Source organism: Leiobunum rupestre, chromosome 1 (assembly GCF_980474605.1).
Source record: "Leiobunum rupestre chromosome 1, qqLeiRupe1.1.hap1, whole genome shotgun sequence".
Taxonomy (NCBI): Eukaryota; Metazoa; Arthropoda; class Arachnida; order Opiliones; family Sclerosomatidae; genus Leiobunum; species Leiobunum rupestre.
In genome coordinates this window covers 86,955,248-86,973,015 of record NC_143384.1, presented here as the reverse complement: position 1 = coordinate 86,973,015, position 17,768 = coordinate 86,955,248, and the positions used below count along the sequence as shown (strand labels likewise).

At 38.2% G+C, this 17,768-nt stretch overlaps 1 protein-coding gene across 1 annotated transcript; it reads left to right on the top strand.

Moving 5' to 3' along the window:
- Nucleotides 1–1,319: 1,319 nt before the first annotated feature.
- Nucleotides 1,320–1,931, top strand: LOC149968685 (uncharacterized). The gene has a single exon (XM_090168539.1). It carries the CDS (start codon nucleotides 1,320–1,322, stop codon nucleotides 1,929–1,931), a length of 612 nt encoding a protein of 203 aa, XP_090024665.1.
- Nucleotides 1,932–17,768: the final 15,837 nt, after the last annotated feature.

Genomic DNA, 17,768 nt, shown 5'->3' with positions numbered 1-17,768 from the left:
TCATTCTCTTTAGGACTAGAATGCATAAGACTATGGAACAACTTCTACCCCTTCAATGCAGTATTTCTGTAATAGATCTCCATTCTCTATAATTCTGCCCAATTATCTAACAAAATGTATGTGAAGGATATACGCCACGAAATTCTATATCAAAATTTAAGATATACTTATAGTTAATTTTATTAAATTAATGAATAGACCTCAGAAAAGAAGTTTTCAAAAATATATTTATAAATCACTTTTGAAATCTTGAAATGGAGACATTTTTAGAGTTTGAAAGTCAAACAACCTTTCGGAAAACAGTATGCCAGAAATAAAAAACAGCTTTATACACGAAAAAAAAAGCTTAATGCATGCAAAATAATAGATTAATGTATTCGAAATAATTTCTTCGTGCATGCAAAATAAGTGCTTATTACTCGAAAAATAACGTCTTATTGTATGCCAAATATCCGCTTAATACACGAAAACTAACAGCATAACTTACGCCAAATAACCTATAAATACACGGAAAATATAGCTTAATACAAGTAAAATAACCAATAAGTTCACGCAAAATAACGAATTAGTTCACGCAAAATAACGAATTAGTTCACGCAAAATAACGAATTAGTTCACGAAAAATAACGAATTAGTTCACGAAAAATAACGAATTAATGCACGAAAGTAACTTTTTAATGCACGGCAAATATCCCTAACTACGTGAAAAATAACCAATTACTGCACGAAAAATGGCAAATTAATGTTCTCGAAATAATCTCTTAATGCATAAAATTTAACCGCTAAATACACGAAAAATAACTCCTTACTACACGCCAAATACCAGCTTAATACCGTATGATTTAATGTAATTTAAACTTAATAAGCGCATTGTATAATCGGTAAGTAAGCATAATTTAACACTTAAAAATACCTGGTGAGAGTTAAGAGAGTGTAAGGAAGGTGATACAAATTTTGCAAAGTCAAAGATACGCCCAAGGGAGGTCTTTTAAAAGGAACCATTCACTTGTCTACGCCACTGGTTATTTGTCCACTTTTTGAAACCTCAATTACCAATCTACTGATATATTTTGCAAATATATCCGGTATAGCAGGAGCACGTGTAAATTAGTAATATATCTACTTAAGCACAACGTAAAGCTTAACACTTTTCCAACCTAGTTATTTTTCTGCTATTTATGTACGAAAAAACTACCTGTCTGCGAATCTAGTTATATAATCACCATATCTAAACGTAGGAAACACTGAATAAGTGTCTTATATACTAACTTAACACGTTGAAACGACGTATATATTTTACTCAACACGGAATATAAACGATGAATACTAAATATCAACCTAATATTCACGTGCTCCTGGGTGAGTACTTGTTTGCTGACGAGGGACAAGAACGATACAGGAGTAAAACTCAATCATCTTTACGGTCTTTACCGCTTGTTACAATAACCATCAACAACACAAAAACCACACTGATCATGGACACCGGAGCCAGCGTCAATATTTTGAATAACACTACTTATCAACCGATCCACCAACGACCACCGCTTCAGCCTTCTGATCTTAAGATAAACCCTTATGGTTCATCGAGTCATCTTCAGCTAAAGGGCTGGTTCAGTGGTGAAGTAGGACTGCGTGAGATAAAGACATCAGCTGTTTTTCATGTCATTAATGACCAAGGACATGTGTCGCCTTCTATTCTTGGATATGTAACGCTTAAAGATTTAAAAGTCTTACCTTCGTTAGAATCACCACAATCAGAAGTTAATCTATTAATTGATGAGATCTTAACTCAGAAGTATCCTTCGCTGTTTAAAGGCATTGGCAAAGTAACCGACGTGAAAATCAAGCTTGCAATTGATGAAATTGTACAACCAGTGGCACAACAACACAGAAGAATTCCATTTAACTTACTTAAACCATTAGAAGGATAGATTAAGGAACTTCTTGATAACGATATCATTGAACCGGTATCGGGGTCTACGCCTTGGGTCTCGCCAGATGTATTGGTCTTAAAAGGAAACAAGATAAGACTCTGCGTGGACATACGCATACCCAATCAAGCAATTATTCGAGAAAGACATGTAACACCAACCATCGATGATATCCTACACCGATTAAATGGAGCAAAAGTATTTTCCAAGCTGGACCTGAATAAGGGCTACCATCAGTTGGAATTGGATGAAAATTCAAGATATATAACTGTATTTTAACGCACATTGGGCTTTTTCGGTATAAAAGACTTTTCTTTGGTTGCTGCTCTGCGGCTGAGATATTCAACCATGTTACACGCTGTTTGATTCACCATATACCACAATCTTTGAACATATCAGACGATTTATTGGTTTTTGGTGCCAATGACGGTCAGCACGATGATGCCTTGGAGAAAGTCTTGATCTGTCTCCAAAAAAATAATGTCACGTTAAATGCTAACAAGTGCAAGTTTGGACAAAAACGACTTGAATTTTATGGCCATGTTTTTGATGATTCTAGTCTATCCATCAACCCTTCGAAGCTTAAGGCACTTCAAACCATCGAAAATCCTACGACTCCCGATTAGGTACGCAGTCTCTTAGGATTTGCAACGTATTGCTCCAGATTCATACCTCGGTTCTCTGACCTTACGTTACCATTACGAGAACTTACAAAGAAAGGGACTATATGACTAGTGCTTCTAACTTTTATTCAAATAAGGCAACCTGTTACCAGTGTCTTATATCGGATACCTCTTTAAGCCGTTAAGCAGATAAATTTGGTAATCTGCTCAAAGTTTTATCTGATCAGGTGATAACTGCTTTGTCTATCCGAATTTTCTATCTGATCTGATTTTCGTTTGAAAACCAGATAAATATACGGATACTCCTACCAGATATCTATTCTACGACTTTCAATGTGCTTCAGTAACTAAAATTTATGTAATTGCTTGCTACAAGTATTGTTTATTTCAAGATATAATGTTTACAGGTTTAATCAGTTTATTTCAACGACTCCACCAGTTTTTTAGGCAAAGAATCGCCGAAATAGTTTCCGGATTCAGGGAACCGCGTCTATGGGTTACCACGTCCGTCCCTTGAGAAAAGTGTCGTTCAGAAGCGACTGATGACCCAGGAATTCCGAGATAGTCACGAGCCATGCAAGAAACCTTCTTATATTCATTTTCGTGTAACTATGGTAAAAACATTCAAGGTCAACTGCCAAAACGTATTCTGGTTCACAGCTATGAAATTAATTTACCTTCCACCACTGCAAAATGTTTGTATGTGGCGGTGCAACTACTTCCTTCAAATAGATCAATAATTCAGACGCCTTAGCCTTGGTACATCGTTTGGTTATTTTTGGATAGAGGGCCGAAATGTCTACTCCTGCGTGAATGTCAGGACAACTGTGTCCGTTTTGAGCGTCGTCCACCCAGCTTATTTGGCCTTCTTCATAATGAGAGAGAAACACGGATACTTCTGTATCTTTCACCTTTTTGCAAAATTTGGCGTCATAGTGATCCTTAATCCATTCTAGCTTCAATGTAGGGTTCATTGCTGTATATAGACGAAAAAAGCCCTCATTTCTCGCTACTTGGTTTTAAGTTAGGTAGTTTAGGTATGAACAGGTTAATTTACTTCTGGTGTTTGACAATTTGCCTATATTAAGGTTTAAAATCTTACCCATAGCAACCCATAAAGCAGAGGTATCCGAATGTTTAAAATACGTCGTTAGTTTCTCGAATGCCTTAGACGTCGCGTCTTTCATTACTCCACTTGATTATCTTTTGGATTTTTCCAAATTATCCAAGATCAGTTTAAACATTTGCATTATTGTAGCAGCCGTAGGATAATTCTCTTGGCATATACGTTTTGTGGCAAAATCAAATTCCTGGAACAGAACATTCAATTTACAAATGAAAGTTAGTATAGGCGTCTTTAACGGACAAAAACACTAAGTGGCGCCAAACATGTTTCAAACCGAAGGTGGTAGTGGCATTTATTGGAAGCTTGACCAACCCGGTCGAAAGACCAAGTTTACACCCCCTTTAATCAGATATAATTAAACGATTGAATTTATGTTACCCGTAGAACAAGTATCAACGAATCCCACAACAACCATTCGCCATCAAGTAAATGGAAGTTGAACAAATCCTTGTCCGTGGTAGAAATTGATTCTATCGACTGAAAAGAAAGTTAGCGTCACCAGACGCTAAGTTTTAGGCATTATACGATTAAAAAGGTATACCGCTCTGTGAGACACAGCCCTCTTTATCATTTCAAAAGTAGATCCCCATCGTGTTTTTACATCCAAAATAAGTTTATTATCAGAAAGATCATAGACCAGGTTCAATTCGGAGAATTGATCGGACTTGGTTCGTGACAGACGAACTGCGGTCACTATCTTCCTCAACTAGAAATAATAAACAATTACCTTACAAAATACTTAAAAGACGACGTATAGCGTTACCCGTACTTTGGTCACCGCCATGCCAATACTTATTTCCTTATTTTCAATTGGGTCATTTGGTTCCGTTAAATTTAAATCGAAGTCAGTGTCATGTTTGGCATCAGACTTCAAAATTTTCAACAAGTCTATAAGACTATATTTAAAATGTGAGCGAAACAACGGATTCGATTATCTGGGGTAAAGCGAAAACCTAATTCAACTGATCGGGCAGTTAATTCTTGGGTAAATGTCTCATTGTTCGCTGCGTTATCCATTGTCACAGCTAAGACTTTAAAGGTAATAACGAAAGTTTTAATAGCTTCAAAGTAATTTGATATTTTAAGATTTTTTTGTATTAATTACGTTTTTTACTTGTCGTTCACGTAGAAGGCTTAGAAATTTGTTACAAATATTAATTCCTGTGTGGCGCCCGGGAAAGTACATAAACCATAACAAGCAGCTCTGCCCATTCCACAATTTATCCACCCAGTGGCATGTTATAGCAACGAAAGGAATCATATTGGCTGATGTCCAACAATCGTGTGTGAAGGACAATCGTGTGTGACATAAAATCGAACTTAGGCGATTATATTTTGTCGAGAGTCCAGGTCTTTACCTTAACGAAATTGGTAATGGTTTCCGTTTCAAAAATATATTATTTTACAATATCATTTTTTAAAGTCGCATCTGTTATTTGTAAATGGTTAAGAAACATTACCGGAATCAACGCGTACAGCATTTCTCTTAAACTTTTATCTTCAACTATTTGAAACGATTGATCCGATAATACCACAAAACGCAAAAACTGTAACCTGGGGTTTACCGCAGTACTTTGAAAATTCTAAACAATAACAATATTAAAATGTGTGGTAGATAATGGCGCGTAAGTTAAAGACCTCACCTGTTCGGTAGGCATTTGTGCAGTTCGTGTTCGATAATGCTGACTTTAACATTAGAACTCTCGACGGACTAGGAACTGTCCACAGCATGGGTGGCATCAAATGTGTTACACCATCAAATTCGGTACGAATCTCATCAGCGGTAAAGCGCGTTTCCACTCCTAATTTAAATTAGTCCTTAACAGATACAGGCAAGATAAAACAATTGGTTTACAACAAACCCGTTGGATCTGGTCTAAAGAAAATAGTTGCTAGAGGTGTATGTATTTCAACGGAGCTGACTAGTCATTTTCAATTTACCACAATTATTCTAGACCTTCTATGGGCTATTCGTGCGACACTCGAGAAACACGCTCCAGGTTGGAATGGGTTCATGTGAAAAGCATTTTCAAATAACACAAACAAAAGTTATACCCGTTCCTTTTATAAATATGGATCCAGGTAACCTGACTACAATTTACACGGCTCTAACATATGCTATTAACGAAGCACAAAAACAAAACCAAGACCACGGTTTTGTGACCTTCGACCAGCCCTTGTACATTAAAGCTGTAGAAATGGTTTCTGCAGCCGAAAAAAGTAGTCCACTATCGAAAGATATCCCTCGCCTTGGAGGGTTCCATTTATTGATGTCATTTAGGGGTGCCATTGGTAATATTATGGCAGGGAGTGGACTTGAAGGGATGTGGTGTATAATGTATGCTTAAGGTGTTAGTTTACTTATGTTTAAACTTCACTCTTTTAGTGGGTTTTAACTCTAACAATGAATTCCAACTTTAATAACATATCAAAACTATTTATTTGCAATATAAAATTAATTAAAGTACAGAGATCAAATTATCACGTCTTATTTTAATGCCATGTCATTCCAAAGTGTCGTCTGCTCACTTTGCCAGACTATAAAAAGAATAATGTATTAACATGGGCTGATAATAAGCATCTACTAACATCTCCCCTTTTTTCTAGTTTAAAACAAAGTCTTTAAACTTATTTGGTAACTGCGAAACGCGACCGGATCTCGTCTTCTTGACTGGGGTAGGTTCTTCAGTAGAACTGTTTGGAAAAGCACTTCCAGTTGACTTATCTGGAACAGTCTGACTAGGGACTTCAGGAACGGTCGGTGTTTGAGCTGTTACTGTCTGTGTGGTGACTTCTGGACATTGGAAAGCTTTATTATTTCCAAATCCATTCTTTTTAATCACGGCGTCGTCGTCTGGTAGAACGTGTGCTAATTTTGGTTTCATAATGTGAACTCTATTTCTTCTTAAGTCTTTACCGCATTCGGTTCTGATCAAGTAAGAGCGTGGTTCTTGTTTTTGTTCCAACACAGTTGCTGGTTTCCATAAATGTTCGTCTGTGTCATATATAAATACCTCATCCCCCTTTTGAAGAACAGCTAACGGCTTAGCTCCTTTATCATAATGGGCTTTAGCTTTACCACGTTGTGCCTCCATGGTGAGAAGAATTTGATCAGAAGGTATGGTTTTCGGTTGTAAAGCTGCTTCAGTCACGGGCAAAGACGAGCGAAGCTGGCGACCCATCATAAGTTGAGCTGGGGACACACCTAAATGTGGTAATGTAGCGTTTCGAAAATCCAAAAGAGCAAGATACGCATCATCATCTCCATGGCTTGCCTTTTTCAGAAGTTTCTTGACAGTCTGAACATTCCTTTCAGCTAATCCGTTAGATTTGGGGTAACGGGGACTGGAAGTCACGTGGTGAAAACCCCATTCCTTAGCAAACTTTGCAAATGCAAATGACGAAAATTGTGGACCATTATCGGAGATCAGGGTATCAGGCACGCCATAACGCGCAAAAAGTTCTTTAAGCTTGACTATCACTCCATTGCTGGTCGTGTCTGTCAGATGCAATACCTCCAAAAATTTCGAGTAGTAATCAGTACATAGGAGGAAATCCTTTTGGTTCAATTGAAACAAGTCAGAGCCTACTTTGGACCAAGGTCGTGATGGAATGTCATGAGACTCCAGCGGTTCTTTCTGGTGTGCATTTCGGTAACGGAGACATGTTGGGCATGTTGAAACAAGCTTTTGAATGTCTTGAACCATCCCTGGCCAATAAATTGACGTCTTGGCGAGACTCATTGTGCGGTCTGCTCCTAGATGACTTTGATGGACACGTTTCAAAAGTTCGGGGCGCAAAGAGCGAGGCACGACAAGTTGATCACCTTTCAGTAACAATCCGTCGACTTCCGTCAAGTCAGGTAACACAGAAATGAACTTTTTTACCTCCTCAGGCAACGGCATGGTCTTATCAGGAAGACCATTTCTCATACAAGATTTAACGAGAGTCAAATTGTCATCCTTTGAGGTTTCTTCCTGGAATTGAGCTTTTTTAGAAGGAGACAATGGTAATTGTGCCAGCACGGCGTGAACATGAAGTTCTACTAGGTCCGTGATGTCCTCAGCGTCAGTCGTCGATGATGTAGAATACGCACGAGACAATGTATCAGCGATCTTCAGATTTTTACCGGCAGTAAAAATTACTTGAATAGAATACTTTTGTGTACGGAGAAGTAAGCGTTGGAGGCGAGGAGGCGCATTTACTAACGGCTTCTTAAATATAGCTTCCAAAGGCTTGTGATCAGATTCAACAAGTACTTCTCTACCGTAGACAAACTGATGAAATTTCTCCAATCCAAGAACAATAGCAAGCAGTTCTTTCTCTATCTGAGAATAACGCCTCTCAGTTTCAGTAAGAGAGCGGGACATGTATGCAACTGGCCTATCATCTTGGAGCAAAACTCCACCAACTCCAGATTGTGAAGAATCAACAGATAGTTTTACAGGCTTCGTTACATCAAAATACTGCAATATAGGAGGGTTTTTCATAGCGGCCTTCAATTCCAAGAAAGCTTTGTCGTGCTGTGCATCCCATGTCCATGGACAGTCCTTTTTCAATAGTTGACGTAGAACTGCGGTCAAATCAGATAAATGAGGAATGAATTTTCCTAAATATGTTGCCATTCCAAGCAGTCGTTGTAGGGCTTCTTTTGATGATGGCGTTGGAATATCTTGAATAGCTTGTATTTTTCCTAAATCTGGCTTGATACCTTCAGCGCATAATATATGTCCAAGATACGGCACCTCAGGTAGACCTATCTTTCACTTTTGTTTATTCAACTTGAGGTTATTTGCTTGAGTCAAGGTCAAAGCTTTATTAAAATTTTCATTGTGATGTTCTAGTGACCTACCACCAAGAAGAATGTCATCAAAATAATTCACAATTAAAGGCTCGCTCTCATAAATTCTCTCGACTTCACGTTGGAAAACTTCAGGTGCTGACACAATTTCGAATGGAATACGCAAGTAGCTATACCTTCCAAAAGGCGTTGCAAATGTACAGATTCTTGAACTTTCTTTATCAAGAGGTATTTGCCAAAATCCGGAACTGGCATCGAGAACGGAAAAATATTTGCAGCCCGAAAACTTTACCCTATTCCAACGTTAGAAGACTTATTAGTAATGCTCTCGCTTTATGGCTCTATTTAAATCCTTAGGATCCAAGCACACACGCAAATCACCATTGGGTTTTTCAACTAAAAGCATTGGGTGAACCCAATCAGTTCGTTCTTGAACTTTTTCAATAACACCTAAATCCTCCATTCTTTTTAGCTCAGCTTTCAATTTATCGTGAAACGCTAAAGGAACTCTTCTTGCAGAATGTATGACTGGGTTGGCATCTGGCCTCAAAACAGTGGAATGGCTTCGTCCTTTTAAACAACCTAGGCCTGAGAAAGTATCGGCATAGGAGTTTAAAATTTCTTCAGTACTTTTGTCTTTTGCAACTGACACTTCGTGAACGCGCTTCATTAAGTTAAGGCGTATGCAATCCGAGAGTGCCAAAAGAGGTGGTGCATCCGTTTCAACGACCCAAACCTTCAGTTTTCCTGCAAACTGTCTTGATGGCAAAAATATTGCAAATGTTTGTTCACCAAAAATGTTTAGTTTCTTGCCACTGTATTCAGTAAGCTTAGTTTGAGAGTTGTTCAGCGGAAAATGGCTAAACTTATCTTTGTACAGCTTCAAAGGTAACGTGCTTGCTTCCGCTCCAGAGTCCAACTTGAATCTAACTGCTATGCCGTCAATAAGTATGTCTTCATACCAAGCCTTCTCCGTAGAAACTTTATTATTCGCTTCAACAGTTCCAATTTCCAAAATAGAAGTAGAGTCTGGAGTTTGTTCCAACAAACCCACTCGCAGAACTTGGCTATTGCATAATTTGGCATAGTGACCCTTTCGTTGACACTTTGAGCAAGTTTTGTTGTATGCTGGACATTTCTTTGGCTTATGATAGTTTCCACACCTCGTACATTTAATGTTATTGAATTGAGGTGCACTGGGGCCTGGTACAGTCTTCGGAGGATTTGCCTTAGCCGCTTCATTACTGGGTTTCCGAACTTGTTTCTGAATCGCACCCATTGACCTAGTAATATCATCACCTTTAATCTCCTTTAGCTGTTGACATGAAGTTTCATCCAATCGACAAATTTGGATAGCTTTGTCTAAATCCAAATCGCTAATCTGGAGGAGCTTATCTTTTAACTTTTCTTTGCTTATTCCCAAAATAAGACAAGTCGTAAGAAGTGATGACTCCAGTGTACCAAGTTCACATGACTTTGCTCAGCGCTTTAATTCCGTGACATATTGATCAGTAGTTTGCGAACCTTGTTTATAAGAAAACAAACGATGCCTCTCAAAATTTATATTCTTCTTTGGCATGCAATACTCGTCAAACTTCTGTAAGACCACATCCAAGGAATCACGATGCTCCTCTTCTTCAAAAGTGAAAGTATCAAAAATGTCGGCGGCTTCTTCACCCACAACATGCAGAAAAATTGACGTTTGACGCCCATCGTCCAGTTCATTGTGACCAGAAGCCTTAAAATACGTCAAAAATCTGCTTTTAAAACGACGCCAATTTTCTGAGACATTCCCTTCTAAACTTAAGGGTAAAGGTTGTTTGAAACCGTCCATTATCTTTGTGCAATCTCCTATGCTTTGAGAATCGTCAGAACCGTCGATGTTTGATTCCTCTTCTTTGGTGCTACCTCCGGCCCTTTTTACGGAAGTGGTTGACATTTAGAACCAAGGCTTAAGACAAGATCTCCCATTCAAAGTTACATTCTTAACTTCTGACACCATGTTAGTTTACTTATGTTTAAACTTCACTCTTTTAGTGGGTTCTAACTCTAACAATGAATTCCAACTTTAATAACATATCAAAACTATTTATTTGTAATATAAAATTAATTAAAGTACAGAGATCAAATTATCGCGTCTTATTTTAATGCCATGTCATTCCAAAGTGTCGTCTGCTCACTTTGCCAGACTATAAAAAGAATAATGTATTAACATGGGCTGATAATAAGCATCTACTAACATAAGGGTCATGCTTACGCTAGAGCCCTTCGAGCACATTCGTTGACTCAACTGGCTCTATTTTCTTTGTTAATCGAAGACGTTGAGATCGCAGACGATGATATTAAAGAAATACGCCAGATGTTCAATAGTTTCATCGAAAACAAGGTAACTCTTGAATACGTAGAAAGTTCACGTACCCTCTTCTCGCTGCAAGATAAACTGAAAAAAATAATCTTAAAAAACAAGGAAGAGTACTTGACTTCAATGTTATGGATACAATATTTTGAAAAAGTAGCCTTAATTCGACAGTTTATTCGTGCGAATCGCACTGGTGACTGGAATCTTCACATTCAATGCATTAAAGAAATGCTGCCATATTTTCACGCTGCGTCACATTTGCCCTACGCTAAACCATCTCAAATATATAATCAACAAATGGAAGACCTAAAAAATATCATGTCCAAAGAAGACCTCAAAAAATTTGTCGAAGATGGATATTTTACCGTTCGTCGCTCTGAACGCTACTGCGCTAGTATTTGGACTGATATGACAATTGAGCAAATACTAATGAAGTCCATGAAGACCAGAGGAGGTCTAACCCATGGTCCTGATATAACCGACAGCACACTTTCTACTTGGATTAATGCGACTCCAGAATGTATACAAATAAGTGACGCACTTGAACAATTTTGCGGTGTCGCTAGCGGTTCTTCAGATCAACATGTCAAATTACGAGATAGTCGTCTGTGCCGGGATAAGGAAGACGTTGAAAAGCTACTAACGTGGTTCCCAGATCGCAACCCCTTCAAAATGCCGAACAAAAGTTTAATATCACATGCGTCGGGTATGGTTGGTGATGAAACTATAAATTGCCATCTAGCTAAAGAAGTTGGCCTGAAATCTATGAAGGGTATGATAGGAACCAATTTTGCTGACATTAAATTGAAACACAAAGACAAAGTGAAACCTCGGGCGTCTATGAACAATGTGATCGAAGTTCGAGATGACATTATTGTTGTTAATTCACAACAAATGTTCAATCGAATAATTTGCGTCATGGGATCTAACGAAGAGCTTCGCGATTACATAGCTTTCGAACTAGCACCTCGACCATCTTCATTTTTCGATGATTATTCCATGAGGAAGGGTAACAAAGCGACGCTCATGTCCGCACTAGTCGATCTAACATCGAGCGAAAACGACATAGCAATACCCAACGAGATATTGTACGTCGTAGATGGTGGCCACCTTTTGCATAAAGTTATACAAAGATGTCATTAGTGCTTACGTAACTTATTTATTAAAACACTACGGCTCGAGTGTTACAGTTGTTTATGACGGATATAATAACGTAAGCTCTACGAAATCGATGGAACATTTAAGGGGGTCTTCCAAAAACCTATCCACGGATGTAGAAGTAAAAGAAAACTTCTTCGTTTCAACAAACCAGGCTAATTTCTTAAATAACTTCAATAGCAAAAAATAACTAATGCATTTACTACGTGAAAACCTTGAAAAATCAGGAATTAAGAGTTACGAGGCTCAAGCCGATGCAGACAGACTTCTAGTTACAACTGCCAATGATCTAGCTAAAAACATAAACATTGCGGTTGTTCCCAAGGACACAGTCGTCTTAGTGCTTTTGATAGTATTAGCCAGGGGAAACTCGAACCTGTATTTTTTTAAACCAGGATCTTGATAAAAACACCAACAGCAAGCTAATTAAAATAGAGCTTTTTGTAAAACATTTGGGAGTTATTTGTCAACATTAACTCTTCGTTCATGCAGTCACCGCATGCGACACTACATCGGCCCTATTTGGAAAGGGCAAGTAAACAGCACTTCAACTACTACAAGGGAACAAGGCGTTGATGAACTCTGTATCAAAATTCAACGAGGCAAACAGTTCACATGAAGAAATAGCTGGTGCTGGTGAACACTTCCTTACTTTATATTACGGAGGGGGAGAAAACGAATCGCTGGATAGCTGTCGATATTACACCTACTACAAATCCATAGCACATTTGATTTGGCTAATTTACTACTAAAAATTATATTTAAAACACAGTGACCATCTGCCCGTATGAGAAGATTTATAGGTTCTTCCGCAAAATCCTCTGATAGACTACCAATACTACATTTCATTGTTATTTGCATTACTGATGTGCTTTTAAAGTCTTCTTTCATCTAAAAGTGTAGTTAAAATATTAATTTGTTACAACGCATGCTTCATATAAACTTAGTTAAAGAAAAACATACCCGATAATACAGTTCATAAGGAAATTGAAGCTATAATTTTAACAACTTCTTGAAATAAAGGTGGCCAGCTATAAATGATTATTTGGGTGCGAGCAACTTTTGTAGAAAGTTTCGGTGGTATATCAGTAATTGAAAATTTGTCTATAGGTTTTGCCTTTTTACTCGAGTTTTTAAGCATTAGATAGCACGGACAAGGATAGTACCCGAGGTGTTTATTGCTGATTTTGTTCAAAGTCGGGCGTAACGTAGACCTATATGAGATACGAAATTTCCCAAAAGGAAAAGTTGCACTACCCATTCGATTTGCTATATAAACTGAAAAGGTTTTTGATAACTTAAAACCATAAAAATCTCCATTTAAGAAAGCATGGAATTTTCTCGGTTTCCTAGCTACGATATTTTTTTTTAAATTTGAAAATCACGTAATATGTAATTAGGGGGTCTACGACAATTGGTAGGATGATTCGGTGTTGGCAATTGGGTGGACGATTTTTTGTTGCATTTCCCAATTGGGTGGACGATTATTAGGAGTGTGCCGCAATTTGGTGTGAGCGTCATTTCGGTGAACGAAAATACGGGGAACTTCAATTGGGAGCGAGTCACAATTGGGTGGATGATAATACGGTGAATACGAGAATTGGGTGTGTGCGATAAATAATTGTACGTCAATTTGGAGTTTGCGATAATTCGGTGGATGACTTTTTGGTGAAAGCAAGTACGGAGGATACGTGGCAATTTGCCGAGGGAAAACTTTGAGTGAACGAAAACCGTGGAAATGTAGTTTATTTGACTAAAAATACATGATCTGGACCATACTAAGGAGCTATTTTTTTATTTTTATTTTAGTCGATTGTGACGTGTGGGACAATTCAGTCCTCTCGTCCATTTGATTAATCAGGGCGAGATATGTGTAACGGCCACGCCAACGAGGGGAATCGTGGGGACAGGGGTGAGGACACCCATGGCGGAAGTATTCCGACCACCCGTTGGGGGATTGCTGGTTTTCCTCACACGGCCATCCAAAAACTCTGCCTCCAAGACGCTTGGGATTACAGGAGTACGCCACTACTCCCGGCTACTAACGAGATATACTTAAAAGGCCACGTGATAAACACGAAGTGGAATCCAAAAAAGTGACCTGGCGGCGCCAGTTAATAAAACTCTTAAGACCACTAAAACATAAATAGTACCGCTCGTACTTCTCTCGTAAGAAAGATCGATATACTTTTGATAGTATTGAAAATGACAAACAGATCCTGAACGGTCATCGTAGCGTAAATATAATTTTGCTGTAAAGTATTTTGAAGAACGAAGATTAATACGTAATTCATATACAATTTTCATCTATTTTTAAATAAAAAAAGGTCACAATGATGGTCTAAACTTCCTTGTTTATTTATAAACTGAAATTTACAATTCGTAAATGACAAAAAAAATGTGTTTTGATTTTTAACGTTATAAGCAATTTCCCTTAAATACATCATGGGCGGAGTAACCTCGAATTGAGCAATGATATTTCTAATACAGTCATCTGTACCTTTATTTTTCTTTTTTGTGGTAATTCTTGACCAGCCAGTAATTGTTGAACTCTGCGGGTAAAATACGCTTCTTCATTTCGCCAGACTTTGCCGGGAGTAGTGGCTCACTCCTGTAATCCCAGGCGTCCAGGAGGCAGAGTTTGTGGAAGGCCGTGTGAGGACGACTACCAATCCCCCAACGGGTGGTCAGGTTACTTCCGCCACGGGTGTCCCCACGCCTGTCCCCACGCCTGTCCCCACGCCTGTCCCCACGTATCCCCCCGTTGGCGTAGCCGTTACACATCTCTCACCCTGATTAATCAGTTATTGTGTGTGTGCTGGTATCTAAGGCCTCGGGTCGACACCGCTGTTTGTGTATCTCAAAAAAAAAAATCGCCAGACTTTTAACGAGCGCCCAAATTGTTGGATGGTCGCATGATACGCAGGAAATAAATCGCCGATGCCAACCTTCGGCTGCACTATTCGATCATGGCAGGTCGTTCTTTACTCTTTCGTAATTGTTCCACTGTTCAGTTGGAAATATAGCTTGCCCTTGTCCCTGCGTGTTGCGACGAGCCCGAAGGTAGTTATCTTCGAAATAATTGGCTACTGTCATTGCTTCGGATGGAAGAACATTTACCAAAGCGTCGAAATACTCCAATACTTGATTAGGTGGGACGAATGACAAACCAATTAGTATTCGCATATGCAGCGCAAATTCGGCATCATTTGCATAGAGCTGTTGATGAGATTCAGCTGGGGCTCTACGATATACATTCTGGACAGGTGGAAAACACTGGTGAAAGGCATTTAGAGCGGCAAGTTCAAAATCGCATAGGTCACTTGCCGGTAAAAAAATTCCAAGTTCATTAACAATATTAAAAAGTCTTACGCATGTTGCTTGTCTTTTGTTTGGCAGCAGAGCGTAGATAAGTGGTATGCATAGATTTCTCACAAAAGCATGTATCATGTACAACTGATAAAACAGTCTTGGAATTACTTTGAATATCCCGTCAGCGAACCAGTTTGTTGAGTTTCCGAGTAACTGCAGATTTTCATCGGTGGTAAATACTAAAATTCGATCATTGCCAGGTCCGGTGGCGTGCTTTAGGAATTTGTTGCCATCTTTGGTTCTTTTGAATTCGTCAGGGACGTCGAATCAGCTGGCTGAGGAGGGGGATTTCCATGACGGTACCTTTCAATAACTCTCTTGATATTGGACGATGGCAGCAATCGTGGAGCATATGCTAAACTAACGTTATTAACAATGTTGTTTTCGATAACCTGAGTTGAATCTTGCGTGGCCATAGCTTGAATTTTAGATTGGATCATGGCATCAGGTAAATGAAAGTGCTCGGAATTTTTTATTCACTATCCACAAATTTTACGATTTATTTAAAAAACGTTGGTAAAAAGAATATCGCTTTAACTTATTTAATTATGTTTTTTACGCAACAAAGCATTTATTTGAATAAAAGTGGTATTTATTTAAATAATTGTTTGTTTTATTTAAATAATAGGCTTATTCACTTTTTTATTCAACTATTGGTTATTTCAATAAATATTATTTAAATATCACCGAGCTTATTTTATTCATGGATAAAAATTAATCGAATGCCGAACACTAGTAAATGAGTATGTTCAGATCTGACGTCAATTTGAGCTCCAGGCGGCGGATTAATTACAGAGTGCGCTCTCGCTCGACAAATTCCCCGTTGTTCACATCGCCAGTACGTTTTATTAGCACAATCACACTCGCGTATATAGTCGAACCCCTTAAAAACTAGCTTTCTTTTTTTTGTTGGTAAATGAAAATTTCCGCCATTAACAATACTAACCTCCTCAGTACCGTAACTAATCTACCAATAACCCTATCTTTAAAATTAACCGTTCTTATAAGAGCTTCCGTCTTCGAATAAAAAGACAACGAAAATGATCGCAAAACATTTCGTGGAAGGTTACTTTTTTAACTAGTAACTTCTTCCCCTCCCATGCGAGGTTTAGACTATCATTGTAACGTTTTTTTATTTAAAAATAGATGAAAATTACATATGAATTACGTAATAAAAACCTACTGCATCTTACCCAGAAACCTTATATTTTACCAAAATCTCATTTTCAACTATAAAGGCATAGAAAGAATAATTAAACACCTCTTTAGGGAAAACTCCTTTAAAAGACAGGGATAAACTTGTCAACTGAACCCGGGAGTTGTTCCCAGCTTTCACCAGAAGCTGGGATTGACGCGATCGGGTAACCACGTTTTGTCGGTTCTGTTAGGGTTTTTAAAGGATCTTTCCATTCTCCATTCTACCTTTTAACAGGCAAGTCATCAGATCCAGACGTTAAATAATTCTTAATATTTAGGAACGCGAGTGATGTGAACTTTTAGGATAAAAACAGTTTGCCTGGATTGTGCTAGTTTTCCTTAGCGACTCTGGGAAAAATTAGAGGTTTCAGATTTAGATTAAAACCACCCTCTAAGAGCCATATGCGGTTATCCACTTCTTTCTGCTATGTCTAATATATGAATATTAATTGATTATGACCATTATTTAATTTTTTGTCATTTTTTAACTATCCATTAACGTTTATCGAATAATTAATGGAGAAACGTCAATTAACACGGCGACAATAACCTGAGACATATTTTGGATAAGGTGTGACACTTTGGTACTTAGATATTTATTATTATTAATTATGGAGAGTTTTAATCTAGAGATAAATTAAATCGTTGTCTTCGGGATTTGATGATAAGGTTACGTAAACATAGAAGGGTTAGCATTTATTGAAAAGCGCGCAGAACTGGCCATGGTCACAAATATGTTAACTACTAATAGCTACAAGGAACGTTCTTTAGTCTACGAACAGAACTGTGCTGGTTCCCCATTTAAAAGAATTATTGTTTTTTACGGTACCCTAAAATTTTGGTAATATATTGCTAGGACGACAGTTATTCTTCTCTCACGGTGTGACTCTTAAGGAGGTTGGGTCCAGTGTTCCAAACGGGTGCTTAGGTCATCTGTTCAGCCTCAGCGCTCATATTAATTTAGAGGTGGCGGCCGACTTTAAAACCTTGGGCGGAAAACTCACGACACTCCTAATGATTTAAATCGCGCACACAACTTAGCCACGGGGGCATCGCAGACCAGAGAAATGTTGATTTGTTGAGTCTTTGATAAAGACCGTACATTCTCTCACTTCAGTGAAAATTCGTTCAAAATTTTATACCGTACGTACCTACGGCCTCACCTAGACTATTGTTCTAATATTTGGTAACCCCATATGGT

What these genes read in the sequence shown, in the direction of transcription:
- LOC149968685 (XM_090168539.1), top strand. Translation starts at nt 1,320, where the DNA reads ATGAATACTAAATATCAACCTAATATTCACGTGCTCCTGGGTGAGTAC.